Here is a 16,533-nt window from a genome sequence, read left to right on the forward strand (position 1 = left end):
ATTTCAACAGGAAATGAAGCTTCATGTCTTCTTCCCCACCAAAGGGCTATCACTAGGTTCACATAATCTTAGCTTGTTTGTTTGTTTGTGGGGAGGTGGGGAGAGAGAGTATCACACTCTTCCTGAACATTCAAAAGCCAAACACATACAATTTAAGAACTTAACAAAAAAGACACTAATAATTTCAACACAGCTATAAAAATATATCCTTAAAAATGGACATACCACCAAGAAAGCTCTTAAAGGATTACTCAAAATATCTCCACTAAGCACCACTCTGCTAGACACTACTCTATTTGCTAAGGATAAAGCAACAAGCAAAATAAAGTTACCTGTTCCTGCTGGAGCTCACATTCTGCTAAATGTGTAACAGGAGATTAGGTGAAAGACACATGCAGGCATGATAAATTCTGGGTTGCTTCTATTATAGACTCTGGATTGTAATTGCTGGAACTGAGCTGTATATATTTATTAGTTTTAAATTATGAATAGTAACTTATCCAGAGAGCTAGCACAGCATCTGCCATTGCTACAATTGTGAACATTTTCCGAAAGTAGGGGAAAAGGTATTTATTTACTAGATGTTCCCTATAAGCTGTCAGAATAGGATATACGTAATTTTAGATGTTATCTTGAAAAAGAGAAATAGGAAAGATGACCTCAGAGACATAATTCTAAAACAGATCAATTTTTAAAAACAGCAGCTAATATTTATTTATTATTTATTTAAATTAAATTTATTGGATAACACTGGTTAATACCATTATATATGTTTCAAGTGTGTAACTCTATAATACATTATCTGTATATTGCACTGTGTCTCACCATCCAAAGTGTAGTCTCCTTCCGTCACCACTGATCCCTCTTTACTCTCTTCAGCCCCCTCCAACTCCCTTCCCCTCGGGTAACCACCATACTATTGCCTGTGTCTAAGAGTTTGTTTGCTTTGTTTGTTCTGTTACTTTAGAAGAGATCTGCTTTAACCTGTGAGATAACTCCTTTGTTGGAACTGAATCTCTACACTCCTTGGAATTTCACCACCAAGAGGTTCTTCTAGGATAATAAGCATCCTGGAACCACATGGGAAGATTCCTTTCATAGAAAAACCGATTCAGGCTCAAAAGCAGTGATTGGCAAGATGTAGGAGCTAAAAGAAGTATATCCAATATATTTATTTTCACAATATAAACCACAAAAAGAACAGTGCTCCAAAATCTTGGCTGATTAGGCTATCTGGAAGATAGAGGGTTAAAGTATGGTAAGGGTAAAGGTCAAAAAAGGTTAAGAAATATAGAGCCTAGAGATCAATCAAATAGAGTTAAAATGTATGTAGAAAGGAATTAGAAGATGTTAAAAATTCAAAGTCTGCCTAGGGTCAACCCAAGACCCTGAAAAGACAAGAGAATACTTTTTTTCTCTTCTCTCCTGTGAATAAGGGCTGCTCAGTTCTAACACCCAAAAAGTTTTAGCAATATTAATATTTATGAGTTAAATCACAGTATGAGTTAAATAGGCTTTTATGCATTGGTCTTAGGAAACTCCATCCACATAACATATGTTGTTCCTGTGGGAAAATATAGTTTATGTTCCAAATAACCAATTTATGGGCTCTTGGAATACAGCTCTCCATAGTTGGATTGAGTAGAACTTTTGAGTCGACTTAGATTACAATAATCAATGTTTCCACTATATCTTGCAAAACTGCAGAATGTTATAACAACTGCTTACATGAATTGTGCCAAAGACCAACTATAAGTGGCAGACTGAAGTCTAGATTTTGTGGCTTGCCCAGCACCAGTTTGGCTACCATCAAGGAACACTGACAGAGCTGCTAAGAGAACTAATATTTTTACGCTGCCATCTGTATTATATAAATGACTGTTTTCCTCCCTTGCATTTGGGGCATGATAATGTGGAAGAATTTAGCCGACTCTTAGGATATAGTCTGAGGCTGTCAAGATGAGAGCTCTTATTCTGGATCCCTGAATTGTACACACACACAAACCAAAACCTGAAAGCAGTCTCTTCCCGGCTGGACCTTTCTCAATAGTCAGAGTGTTTCTGCCTTGGGCAGCTGCAATAGCCCAAGAAAAAAACAGTAGGCTAATCAACTAAAATTATTTTAGAGGTCTCAAATTACACATGATTCATGGAGAATAGATGCTAGAAAGAGGCAGAAATAAGTGTTGAATAGAGGAGTACCGGAAGCAGCACCAGCACACCTCTCATTAGAACGCAATTCCAGTGGCTGGCCCTCCCCTCCTGTGAACGCTACCCAGGGCCCCAGGATGTCTGAACTGGCTAGTCTCCCACAAAACTGAACAGCATGGGGTGCTCTAAATCGATCCTAGTTGACTACAACATTATAGGATCAATTCTGTTTTCATAGTTAATGATGCAAACCTGTTAGAAACCTATTAACGTTCACGTTTTTCTTTACTGCAAATATATGGAAATAAAAGAGCAATTTATGTTTTATTACAAAAAAATGCCAATTATAAGATAAAATAAGTACCTTTAAAAAAATCCCCAGAATTTAGACTGTACATAGAGATCTGACCACCCCCAAAAAAGGTATAATTTTGACTCATTCACACCAGATGTTTATTGTTGTATTGGCTGTTGTCATTTTTTTATTTGACAATCTAAGGGAAAAGAGGTCAGTGTCCCTGACTTAAATAGTCAGGTATTGCATGTTTTAAAAATTCTTGTAGCAAACTGGTTGAAAATTGCTGTTGTAGAGAAAAAGTTTGCACTGGGGAGATAAGTAATAATAATGATTATTATTTTTATAGCAGCAGCTACCATTTATGGAATCCTTGAGGATTAATGCAAATTTTATGCCCAAAACTTTAAGGACTCAAATCCATTCCTGTGTGTCGAAGCCAGTGAGCTCTTAACTCTGGTGTTAAGAGTGCTCCCTGCAGAAGACCTTGCAGTGCAGGAGAGTGGCATGAATATACCTTCTCATAAGAACACAGATTATAAGTCTTCAGGAAAAAAGGCATTAAAGAACATATACGGTTTTAAACTTAGAATCGAACTGCAGAGCCCAGATTTATCTGTTTCATGGAATACAGACACTTAAAGAGTCCTGAAGGCAACCTCACAACCAGTGAACCAAGATGGAACTCATCTGTCAACTTCTTAAAATATTTCCTTTTTGGGTCAGTGTCTCTCAGTTACTTAGACTATTAAACTTAAAAAGAAGAAAACAAAACTCGAGCGTTGTCTAGTCATACTATCACTATTATGTTAACTTTTCATTTTAACCCAACTACAAGTCCTAATAAGCAGTCAGTGGTCAATCTGAAACATACTTTTCTTTTCTACTAGAGGCCCAGCATGTGAAATCGCGCAAGACCCAGACCCACTGTGCTGGTGGGACCCCAGACCCACCACACTGGGGGACCCAAGACCAACCATGCATGAGTAGTTCGCCGCTGCCAGCCCCGCCCTGCCACACGCGCCACAAGCCCCTCTGCGCCACACGAGCCCCGCATGAGCCCCTCTGCACCATGCAAGCCCTGCCCCGCCGCTGCTGTGAGCAGCTCGCAGGCCGGGGGGAGGGACCGAGAGGTGCTCCATGCACCTCCTGGTGACCAGTTGTTTGGTCGTGACAGCATTACGACCACTGGACTTTTATAATATAGATGGGTGTAACAAAGAATATGGGTTTTGGCATCAATCAGACAGACCTGTTTTGCCACTTACCACCTGTGTAGCTTAAAACAAGTTCACGTTATTTCACATTTCCATTTACCTTCAAAATAACACTTTGCTTCTAGTAGGAACATTTTTCTTGATTGTTTTACTGAAAATGTTATGAGGGGGTGATTAAAGATATTTGCTCTGGTAGGATGCCTCAGTAAGATGAAAGTTTCCTGCTCTAACATCCTACCAAATGAAGACTGCCCACTTGAAGCAAAGAAATGCCTTAAGTGCTATCCTGCTCAATACAGCCTTAATGGGGTAAGGGAGCTCACAAGGCTTTTGAAAAGGAAAGGGCAAAAAGAAAGGAGAGAACCACTGGGATCTACCCACAGAAATAAGAGCAGAGGACAAAGTCCAAAGTAGGTTCCATTTAAATCTCAGCAGATAGTCAGGCATAATGATGAATGAAAGAAGCCAGACACAAAATGCCATTTCATTTCTATGAAATACAGTAACACAGACAAACTCGATTATGGTGATGGAAGTCAGAATGGTGGTGACTTCCAGGTAGAGGGGAAGGACACCGTCTGGGAAGGGGGCTGAGAGGCTCCGGGGTGCTAAACATTCTAAATCTTGATCTGCATCCACTTACAAAAAGTCATTGGACTGAGCACTTAAGATCTGGGCACTTTACATGTAAAAATACCTCAAAATGAAACCCATTAAAGGGAGTGGGGGTGGGGGCTCAAGTCAGGACGAGGACCATAAAAATCCTCTAAGATTCTCTAAACTTTAATTTTTCTATGTTTTTAAATTTTTATTGCCTAGGATCTATTTTTCTACAGTGAGAAGCAATAAACGTGTTATAAAATAATTTCAGTGTTTCTTTGAAAGTAGCTAGGAAGGTGGAAGCTGGGCAGTCTTTGTTGCCTTCTGTTCTAGGTCTGAGAGGGCCAGAAACTGAAACAAGAGAGTGAGCACAAGAACGTGGGAAATGGTTTGGGCCTGACAAGCAACAAAAAAAATCCCAGAGGTTCTGCCCTCTTATTGGTGCTATCAATAATTCATGTATATAACATAATTAATCCCTGATGTCCTATAGGTAACATATTAAACTTTATCTACTTGGTTAAAAATATACTCTTTCTTCCAATAGTATTTTTAGAAATTATTTCTTCCCAAAGCAATCTGATTATGCAGTCTAACTAGAGGCACAAGAAATATAGACTCTACCATAACCATCGTTAACTCTGGGCAATACCAAAGAAAAACCTGTGTCATATGACATGAAGCTGTACACAGTCCATTTTACAGCTTTCATTGGCTCTCAGAATCATGTGCTGTGCTTCTCTGACACATTTATGGAAGATGTTTGTAAGAGTCACAAAGAAGGGAATATGTAAAACCAATGAACAAACAACCCTAGGTTAACCAATCCTTCACAATCCCACCACTCAACAAAAGAAAAAAAAAATGATGCAATGGTCTAAGGCAAAGAAAGTATGAGCAAGGCCCTATAACAAACCCTCTATCGAGGTGGGTGGTGTCATTCTTACCTTTATCACGATCATAGAGTAAATCTTCCGTTGAGCAAGGGCTACCATCCTGGGATTCCGGGGGACAAAAGGGGGAGACACAGGGCGAGTGGCTGCTGCAGCTGCTGCTGCGCTCCTGGACAGAGGGGGTCTGAGTGTCGATGCTGCGTGTGCTGCTGCTCCGGTAGTGAGCAGGGAGCGGAGCTCTTCGGCCGTCCGGAATATCCAAAGGCTGTAGGAGGAATAACCATTAAACATGTGAATGACAGTGCATACTCTCGATTCACATAGAAAACACACGGCGTTTCATCTGATGTCATATTCCACTATCAGCATCAGTGATTCTTACACAAATAAAGACACCAATCTTGTGTCTTAAATTCTGCATGTTACCTTTACTGAACAAAAAATTTCTTTCATATCCCGAAGTTTTTAGGGTCCAAAGTACTAAGGGTAAATTGTCTTTAAAATGACACAGCTCTCTATATGTACTATAGGTCAGCATTTCCACACTGTCCCCCAAGGGCAGAGGCTTCTTGTAACACTGAATCCCGAATGCCAAGTACTGGGTCTGGCACACAGCGGACATTCAGTAAATATATACTGAATGAATCCATCAAACTGCTCAAGAAATCTCTTTTACTTGCCAATAAGAAAACTGAAATCTAATATTCACAGTATACATTTTTCTGTTGGTTCTTTCTTATTTTAATTTTGAAGGCCATGAACAATGTTTTCTATTTCCTTTGCAAATTACCCAAATTTTCTAATAATGAATGTGGGATATTTCCAAATAATACTTCTAATAAGGGCCTTTTATTTAGAAAATAAAGAATATTACAAAGAACTTTTACCATTAAATAATTAAAAATAACCTAATTTTAAAATGGGGTAAAGTATAGACAATTTTCCAAAGAAGATGCACAAATGGTCAACAATACATGACAAGAAGCTTAACATTATTAGCCATCAGGAAATGCATATCAGTACCAATGACGAGATACCATTTCACATCCATTAGGATGGCTATAATAAAACTGATAATTTCAAGTGTTGGTGAAGATGCAGAAATTAGAACCTTCATACACTGCTTGTGGGAATATAAAATGGTGCAGTGCAGCCACTTTGGAAAACAGTCTGGTAGTTTCTCAATAGGTTAAACGAAAGTTACCATGGTACCATACCAACAATAGGTATAAACCCGAGAGAGATGAAAACATTATGCTCACATGAAAACTTGTATATAAATGTCATAGCAGCATTACTCATAATAGCCCAAAAGTAAAAACAATACCAATGTTCACCAATTGATGACATGATAAATAAAATCCATGCATAACTGACTATTATTTGGCAATAAAAAGGGATGAAGCACTTATACATGTTAAAACAGAAGTGAAATTTCTGACAAATGAAAAATAAAAGCAGTTACAAAAGGCTACATAGTGCATGCTTGCATTTATATGAAATGTCTAGAACAAGCAAGTCCATAAACAGAGAAGGTAGATCTGTGGTTGCCTAGGGCTGGGACCATTGGAGGGAAATGAGGGATGATCGACTGCTCAAGGGTATGGAGTTTCTTTTTGGTGATGAAAATGCTGCAAAATCAATTGTACAGTTGGTTGCACAACTCTGTGAATATGCTAAAACCCACCGAATTGTACACTTTAAACATGCAAACTTTATGGTATGTGAATTACATTTAAAACTGTTACCAAAAAAGAACTTTTGAGACAGTTAACAATATTTTTTTAAAAAGAATTCAAACATTCCATGTAAACTTACCTTGGACACATCCTCCTTTCCATTATTTTCCTTAATGAATACCTTTTCTAACTCAGGACTTATTCCCTCTACATTGCAGGGCACACGTGAAACAGCTGATTTTGGCACTGATATATTTGACAGTGGCATAGGGACTGATCTTGATCCAGTAGCCTACAAATCAGAAGATAAGGTAGTATCAAATTATTTGTGGTCAAATAAATCAAAACTAAAGAGTATGGTAAATCTGAAATTATGAACACAATGAGCATAGTTATTTTCACCTTTCAAAACAATGTAAGTTCAAATACAATACAGAAATTTAGGTTCTAAAATAAGGAATGTAAAAATCACAATCAAAATAATCCTTTATGCAAATATATAGGTATGACTGTATGTATAATGTATAAACTTTTACCTGGTAAGGTAGAATAGCAGACATAATCTTCTGCACTGTTAAATTTTTACCCTGTTCTATTTTTACTGAATAAAGCATAGTTGAAATTATGTAAGTTAGGTGTACCATGTGACTCTACTATTGTGTGTGTGTGTGTGTGTGTGTGTGTGTGTGTGTGTGTGTGCCTGTTTCCTGCACTGAGACAATTACCTGCAAGTATTTTTCATTTCCATTTTGTCAGTCATTTAAAAAAACCTCAGCCATTTAGGTTTAATTTTAGGCATGTTATATTTTTCATTATTTATATAACATTATTGCCAGAAGTATGTATTTGGTTTCTGCCCCAGTCCTTAACACAAAGTTCCTAAAATTCTTGTAATTTCCTGAGTGATAGGGGTGCCAATTAGCACCTTTTGTTCCAATATTTATTTTTTGACCCCAGATCCTGACACAGAGCTCCTAAATTCCTTAGAATTTCCTGGGTGATAGGAGCCAAGAGTCTTTTGTTCTAATGAGACAACTCTTGGTGGGCTCCTGAATACCTTCAGAATGGGGGCTAGTCACTAGAAGGACCAAGCTATGATTATAAGCTTGAAACTCGCACCCTGCCTCATCCTCTCGGGAGGGGAGATGGGATGAAGATTGAGTTAATAGTGGACCAAGCATATGTGATGAAACCTCCATAAAAAATCCCTGAACTATGGGTTCAGATACCTTCCAGGCTGGTGAACACATATCCATATCCACCAAAGGGTGACATACCCCAACTTCACCGGGACATAAGTGCCTGCACTCAGGATCTTCCAGATCTTGCCCTATGTTCCTCTTCATCTGTATCCTTTATTATACCATTAAAACACACCAATAGATGTGTTTGAGTTCTGTGTGTCATTACAGCCAATTATTGAACTGAAGAAGGGGTGTGGGAATCCCTTCTTTATAGTCAGGTGGTAGAAGTACCGACGATAATCTGGGACTTCCAATGGCATCTGCAGGTGGGGGCAGGCTGGTGAGGCCGAGCCCTTCACCAGCAGAGTCTGTGCCAACTCCAGGCAGTTAGTGTCAGAATGGAATTGTGAAACTCTTAGTTTGTATTTGAAGAGTTGGAGAATTGGATGGTGTGAAAACAACCCCACACATTTGGTAGAAACATTATAGCAGAGGGTACAGAAGTTCACATTTAAGAGAAAACTACTGATTTTATGTTTATATTTTATGTAATCATCTCACTAAGTTCTCAGTTTTTATTGTGAAAAAATATAATCATCAACATAATTAAACAGAATAGCATAATGAATCCTCAGGTGCACATCATCCAGCTTCAAAAATTATAACAAGTGCCAATTTTGTTTTATCTAAAATCCTTTTATTTTCTGTTCTTAGAGTATTTTAAAGAACATTCTAGACTTCACCTCTCACCTACAAAAAGTTCAGTATGTATAGCAAAAGATGATTATTTTTACACATAACCAAATGCCAAAAACTTCTGTGTAAATTGGGAACAAGCACATCATTCTTTTATGTTAAGTCAACAAGTCAACAGATCTACTATAAACGCATTGGGATCTTACAGAAAAGATGCTTGAAATAAACAAAGTAAGAATAATATTTTAATTCTATCAGATTAAGGAGAAAAAGGAAGTCATATGTGAAATTTCACTTAAAATGTCTGAGGCTTGCTTGGCAATTGCATGTTTGTTTTACAGCTCTGATGAAGTATAAATGGCGTACAATAAAATCCTCCCATTTTAAGTATGCAGTTCATTAAGCTTTGTAAATATACACAGCCATCCAATTATGAGTATAATCACATTTAGAACCTTCCATCATTCTGAAAAATTCCCTAGGGCCTCTCTGTAGTCAATTTCTAACCCTAATACTTTCTGTCTCTATAATTTTGCCTTTTTGAGTATTTAATATAATGAATCATATAGTATGCAGTCTTTTGCTCCTCACTTTTTCACTTAGCATGTTTTTGAGATTCAACCATCTAAGTATCAGTAGCTCCTTCCTTTTACTGCTAAGTAGTATTACACTGTATAGATAGATGAAATGTTTATCCATTCACTAGCTGATGGATATTGGTTTGTTTCCATTCTTTCACTCTTATGAATAATGTCTTCATGGACATTGCTGTACAAGTCTTTGTGTGGACATATGTGTTTACTTATCATGGACAGATGCTAAAGAGTGGAATCGCTGGGCTGTATGGTCAGTATGTACGGAACTTTTGCAGAGAATGCCACATTGTTTTCCAAAGTGGCTGTACCATTTTGTGCCCCCCCCCCCCCGCCGCCTGCCGCTGCAAAGTATGGCTCTTCTAGTTGTTCCACATCTTCATCAATACTTGGTATTGTCAGTTATCTTCCATTTTAGCTGTCCTATTATTAGTTTTAATAGTTTAGTTCATTCACTTTGATTTTCTAAATATATAATATTGTACGCAAATAATGATATCAAAATTATTATTTTTTCACTGCTTTGTCTAGAGCAGTGGTCGGCAAACTGCGGCTCATGAGCCAATGTGGCTCGCGAGCCACAGTTTGCTGCTCTGTTGACTAATGAGTTTGCCGACCACTGTCATATACTACCCTTTACTTCTTTGCACACAATATGCCACAATTGCCTAATCCTCACAGCTTCCAACTACACGGTAACATTTAGCCTAGTCCAGTGGTCGGCAAACTCATTAGTCAACAGAGCGGCAAACCGCTGGTCTAGAGCAATGGTTCCCAACCTTTTCTTGGCCACGCCCCATCAGGATTTAAGCATCTCTAAAATCCTGATGCCCCCCCCTGTGACATATTATTCAAAAAGTGAACTCCTATTCACGTGGAAGAAGCCTAAAAGGCCATTAACTTGGTCTAAACAAGCTTCCAAAGAACATGGCATCCATGAAAGAGAAAAATAAAAGAACAAAAGGACAGGTGAAATATTGAGGAAGAAATCACTATGAAATTGTTAAAAACATAATAATATGAAGTGATATGAAAAACGTATCAAATAAAGTTTCAAAAGATATAATAGAGAACGGAAATGCATAAATACTGGTAGGTCACCATACACACACACACACACACACATACACACACTGAGTGGCCAGATTATTATGATCTCTGAACGCATTAATAATCTGGCCACTCAGTATGAGTACGTGTGTGTGTGTGTGTGTGTGTGTGTGTGTGTGTGTGTGTGTGTGTATTAGAGGCCTGGTACATGAATTCATGCATGGGTGGGGTCTGGCCAGCCTGGCCGAGGGGGGCGCAGGGGACATGGGCGGTTGGCCGGCCTGCCTGCTGGCCGAACTCCTGGTCAAGGGGACAATTTGCATATTAGCCTTTTATTATATAGGATATACACTGAGTGGCCAGATTATTATGTGTTCAGAGATAATAATAATCTGGCCACTCAGTGTATATATACTGTATATGAGACCTCCAGAACCATAAGAAATGCAAAAAATTCACTGTTAATAACTCATTCTCGAATTGCCCCCCTTAAAAATCAAATTGCTCCCCTGTGGGGCATGTGCCCATGTTGAGAACCACTGGTCTAGAGCATCTATATTATTAGCAAATAATATCAATAATTATAGACATCTATGATTGATTTTTATTATAACAAAAACACTTCCAATATTTTATTGGTAAAATCTCACAATATGTGCAGTTAGTCATATTAAGATGTGTCCTATTTTTAAATAAGTTTTATCATATATGAGTACTGAGTTTTTATCAAGAGTTTTTTTAGCATCTATTTTGACCTCCTGATGCAATGAATGAAGCTAATACATTCCGTAATGTTGAATCATCCTCACATTTGTGAAACAATCCCTAATTGGACCTGGGTTTTTTGTTTGTTTTTTTATCCTCACCAGAGGATTCTCCCCCTCCCCCACTGATTTCTAGAGAGAGTGGAAGGGAGGGAGGACAGGGGGGGGGTGGAGAGAGAGAGAGAAAGAGAGAGAAACATCTACGTGAGACAGAACAATTGGTTCCTCCCGCAAGCACCCCTACTGGGGCTGGGGAACCTGCAACCAAGGCATGTGCCCTTGACCAGGAACTGAACCCAAGACCCTTTGGCCCATGGGCCAATGCTTTAACCACCAAACCAGCCAGGGCTGGACTTGTTTTTATATACTACTTGGGTTTCTTCTGCCATAACTACTATATTTTCTTTACTAAAATTTACATAAATATTTATAAGTTAATTTGGTCTAGACTAGCCTTTCCCAAATTTTGTTCCATTGGGCTATGTTAGTATATGTTCCTAGGAGGGAAAAACCCTAATAAAACTATAATCCTCAATTTCTTCATATGTAAAATAGGGGTAAAATATATGAGATACAGAGATAGATGGGTTACAGTGCTATTAGGAAGATTAAATGAGATAATGCCCATAGTTGCTTAATAGGTGAATGAGCTATATACAGTGGTCGGCAAACTGCGGCTCGAGAGCCGCAGCCGCAGTTTGCCGCTCTGTTGACTAATGAGTTTGCCGACCACTGGGATAGGGGCTTAATCACAAGGAACAACAACAGCCTGTAATTATTGGAATCGAGAGTCTAGGTCAGTGGTCAGCCAACTCATTAGTCAACAGAGTGGCAAACCACAGCTCGCGAGCCGCAGTTTGCCGACGACTGAGCTACAATTTCAGCCCAGGCCAGTATCAATTATCATTGAGACCACTACACACAGGTATATCTGCCATTAAAAAGATTAGCTATATGGCTAAAAAAAACTTCTTATACAATTTAGCAAATGGTACTAATTTAGTAGATCTAGGGATTTACATTATTAATTTTTAATCCTAAAATGATAAAGATTCTCCCTTTATAATGAACCCTTTAACAAACAGTTGCCTACCTGAGTGTGACTGATGGCTATGTGGTTGCCATGGAGAGGTGACTGACGATCTTTCTCCTTACTGTGCCGACTACTCTGTTTACTACGTTGTAGTTGCTGCCGCAGTTTGGCAATCTGCTTTGGAGAGAGAGCAGAAGCAGAAAGAGAACAAAAGTGATTACCAATTTTTAAGTACTTCTTTCTTTAATTTTTGGATAATAGATTGATTCATTCTTCCAAGTTTTAATGATTAAGACTTTAAAAAATAAGAAATAATAAATAGGAGAGATCCACGATGGCTGCCGACGGGACAGCAGGCTGCAAGATAGTGTGTGAGTGAGAGAATGAAAGGAGAGTGCGTGAACGTGCGGGGAGTGTATTTGTGAGTGAGGGGCAGCTATATTCCAAGGGACTGTTGGGGACCGGCGGACCGGGCTCCCCTGGCCATGCAGCCTCTACTGCTGCAAAAGAAACCATCAACAAAACAACAAGAAAGCCCACTGCATGGGAAAACATATTTGCCAATGATATTTCAGATAAGGGTTTAATCTCCAAAATTTACAGAGAACTCATACAATTTAACGAAAGGAAGATAAACGATCCAATCAAAAAATGGGCAAATAGACACTTTTTGAAAGAGGACATACAGAAGGTCGAGAGACATATGAAAACATGCTCAAAATCAATAATCATCCGAGGGATTCAAATCAAAACAACAATGAGATACCATCTCACACCAGTCAGAATGGCTATCATCAACAAATCAACAATTGACAAGTGCTGGCGAGGATGTGGAGAAAAAGGAACCCTCGTGCACTGCAGGTGGGTATGCAGACTGGTGTAGCCACTGTGGAAAACAGTATGGCATTTCCTCAAAAAATTAAAAATGGAACTGCCATTTGACCCAGTAATACCACTACTAGGAATATATCCCAAGAAAACAGAAACACCAATCAGAAAGGATATATGCACCCCTATGTTCATAGCAGCACAATTTACAGTATCTTGGAAACAGCCTACAGCAGATAAGAGGGTTAGAAAACTGTGGTACATCTACACAATGGAATACTATGCCACTATAAAAAAAAGAAGGAACTTTTACCATTTGCAACAGCATGGATGGAACTGGAGAGCATTATACTAAGCAAAATAAGCCAGTCGGAGAAAGATAAATATCACATGATCTCACTCATATGTGGTATATAATGATCAGCATAATTTGATGAACAAGAACAGATCCAGAGACAAATGGTAGGGGAGGGGGGGTTAGAGAACAACCAAAGGACTTGTATGCATGCATATTAGCATAACCAATGGACACAGACACTGGGGCAGTGGGGGCTTGCCCGGGGTGGGAATGGCTGGAGAGGGGAAGGTCAATTGGGGGAAAAGGAGACATATGTAAAACTTTAGACAATAAAAAATAAATAAATTTAAAAAAAGAAATAATAAATATATGCTACAAATGTTCAATTGCACAATTTAAATAATGTTGTTGGTAAACATGTACAGTAAATTTCCCCAGATTATTTCAGATTTTACCTTTGTAACACCAGAAATATCTTCCTCTTTAAAATGCTTTTTGTAAGGTGAGAAACTAGTATTTCACATTCCTAGGGATTAAAGTCAAACCCAATCTCTTAATACAGGGACAATATTAGTTAAGTCTTATGTAAACAAAATCAACCTGCTTTATCAATTACTAAATAAATACTTGAAAATTTTAAATTCCATAGTGATAAGAAAAATCAAATCATTTAGGTAATTTGTTAGTATTTTATTAGTACTTAATATTTTACTATTTATTACTCTTTAGTCACACAAATGGCATTTTATTTTCCAGCTTTATTGAGATATAACTGACATAAATATTCATAAGTTTAAGGTGTACAATGTGTTCATTTGCTACATTTATATATTGCAAAATGATGCCACCAGAGCATTAGCTAACACCTTCATCCCATCACATAACTACGGTTTCTTTTTTGTAGCAAGAACATTTGAGATTTGCTCTCTTAGCAACTTTTAAGTATGTATTTCGGTATTATTAACTATAATGAAAATGCTGTACATTAGATCCCCAGAATTCATTCATCTTATAATTGGAAGTGTTGACCCTCTGACCAACCCCCAGTTTGTCCACCCTCGAGCTCTGATAATCACAACTCTCCTCTCTGTTTCTATGAATTGAGCTCTTTTAGGTCCCATATACAATTGATATCATACAGTATTTGCCTTTCTCTATAAGACTTATTTCACTTAACATAATGCCCTCAAGGTTCATCCATGTTGCTGCAAATGGCAGGATTGCCTTCCTTCCTGTGGCTGGGTAATATTCCATTGTGTATATACCACATGTTCTTTATCCATTCATTCACTGACAGACACTTGGCTCTAATCACACAACTTTTAAAAAACAAACAACTTAGGGTTATTCCCCTAAATGTAATGGTAACACTCACAGGCTAAAGAAAAGTCATTTGACTACAATATGACTTGGAAATCATTAAATTACTGATGTATTTTAGGTGAAGTACAATCTGCTTAAAATGTGCTAGACCAGGAATAAAATATTCCTGAGCATTTTAAAGGGTATCATTAGCAATCTGAGAGAAGTTATTTAATATTGGTATTACTTATGAAAATATTATATCAATTAACAGTTATACCTGGAAAAACCACTTTTATGTTACCTACTAGCTGAAGTGTAAATACAAAGTAAAGTCTGTAAAATATATTTCCTCTAAGATATACAGTAAAGCAAAAATACAAAATATTTTAGTATTAGCTAAATACTTACCTTTAATAACCATGACAATAAAAAGCAAAATAGACAGTTGTTATTAAAGCTCAAGGGAAAAAGTAAATAGGTTACAGGGAAAATTTATTTTTACATGTGGCAAATAGAAGAGAAACAACATGGAAAGAAACATAGCACTTAAACAAAGGAATAATTTATATCCTTTCTTTTATATTAATATCCATTTATCCCTTTACTTTTCCTAAATCTCTGTAGCTTATGGTCTTTCATGCAACGTCTTTGCAAAGATATACAAATAAGATTGTCTATGTGTTCCTTGTGCTGTCATAATGAGATAACTTTCTTCTAAAAGACATTAATTTTCACTGGAAAAGGAATAACCATTAGTAGATAATTACTCTAAATCAAGACAGTTTATTCACTATGATAAAAATATAGAATTTCAAATCATACAAGTCATTTAATTAGGATAGAGATATAAAATTAAGTGTTTTCTGAGTATCAATGATGTTTATTGGTATTTTGAAACCAAGAGTTTGAATAGAAGAGCCCATAATGCTTAGGGATTAATCAAGGCAATTAATGCTTTTCCATTTAAAAAATATCTTTAAAAATAAACTAACAAAAATAAAGGCCTTTGAAACATCAAAATAAGCCAAAAAACATCTTGTCCTAAACATCTTTAACAAACCCCTGAAAACAAAATGTATACATCACAGTACACACCTTACTTTTTAGAAATACCAATTTAAATTATGCAACCTTATAGTTTTCACACAATACTGTTTATTTTTGGAATATAACATAGCGATGCTCTTGTTTACAATTCAGCAGAGATTAGGTAAAAGTGAAGCTCATCTTCCTAAATATATATATGTACTCAGAACATTTACACATTTTTTTGTCAAGAACTATGTGAAACGAAAGCAAAATGCCATAAATCCTCCTTTGCTTCAGAGTACAGGAGGTCCCTGTGTTATTTACACCATATTCAGGAGAGGCGCAGACCTACATAGTAAAACTGCCAATGTTCTCACCTTCCAGGGCTTTTACTTAGACTTTGTCTTCTCTTTTCCCTTTGATGCTCAAGACCGCATGACAGCCAAAGCCACCTCTTCTCCCTGACCTTAGCACCAGTGGAGAGTAGACACAAAGGTGTCTTCTGGGAGGGAGGTGTAGAAGGAAACTGTAACTCCAACCACCCCCCCCCCCACACACACACACACACATACACACACCCCTCCCACCCTCATGCACAGCTCTGATCCTCTGCCTCAGACAGCCTCCTTAAAGCCTACATTCCATCGCATCACACAGAAGCTCCTGGTCCTCACTTTGCTGAGCCTACCTACCCTGGTTACTATGATGAAATGACCATACAACTTTTCTTTACTGAGTTATACTGATTGGATTTTTAAAACGAAACTATAGATGAATCTGACTTTGTGTTTCTAAATATTCATTAGCTATTTTGTGACCTTAAGAAAAAAAGTTAAGACTGGGCCTTGAGGGTATGCTAAGTAAAATAAGGTAGACAAAGAAAGACAAATACTGTATGATCTCACTTATACTAGTATG

The 16,533-nt window shown here is 37.6% G+C and overlaps 1 protein-coding gene across 2 annotated transcripts in view; it reads right to left on the bottom strand.

Moving 5' to 3' along the window:
- Positions 1–16,533, bottom strand: part of GLCCI1 (glucocorticoid induced 1) — an 80,030-nt gene that overhangs the window by 7,939 nt on the left and 55,558 nt on the right. The window contains exons 4-6 of one of the 2 annotated variants that reach the window (XM_079785744.1): positions 12,216–12,329; positions 6,975–7,127; positions 5,211–5,421 (exon numbers count right to left, since the gene is read on the bottom strand). In XM_079785744.1, coding sequence (XP_079641870.1) covers positions 5,211–5,421; positions 6,975–7,127; positions 12,216–12,329 — 478 coding nt within the window. Of the gene's footprint in view, positions 1–5,210; positions 5,422–6,974; positions 7,128–12,215; positions 12,333–16,533 lie in introns of both variants that reach the window. The other variant, XM_079785743.1, reaches the window with a different exon arrangement.

The sequence above is a fragment of the Cnephaeus nilssonii genome (assembly GCF_951640355.1).
Source record: "Cnephaeus nilssonii genome assembly, chromosome: 12".
Lineage (NCBI taxonomy): Eukaryota > Metazoa > Chordata > Mammalia > Chiroptera > Vespertilionidae > Cnephaeus > Cnephaeus nilssonii.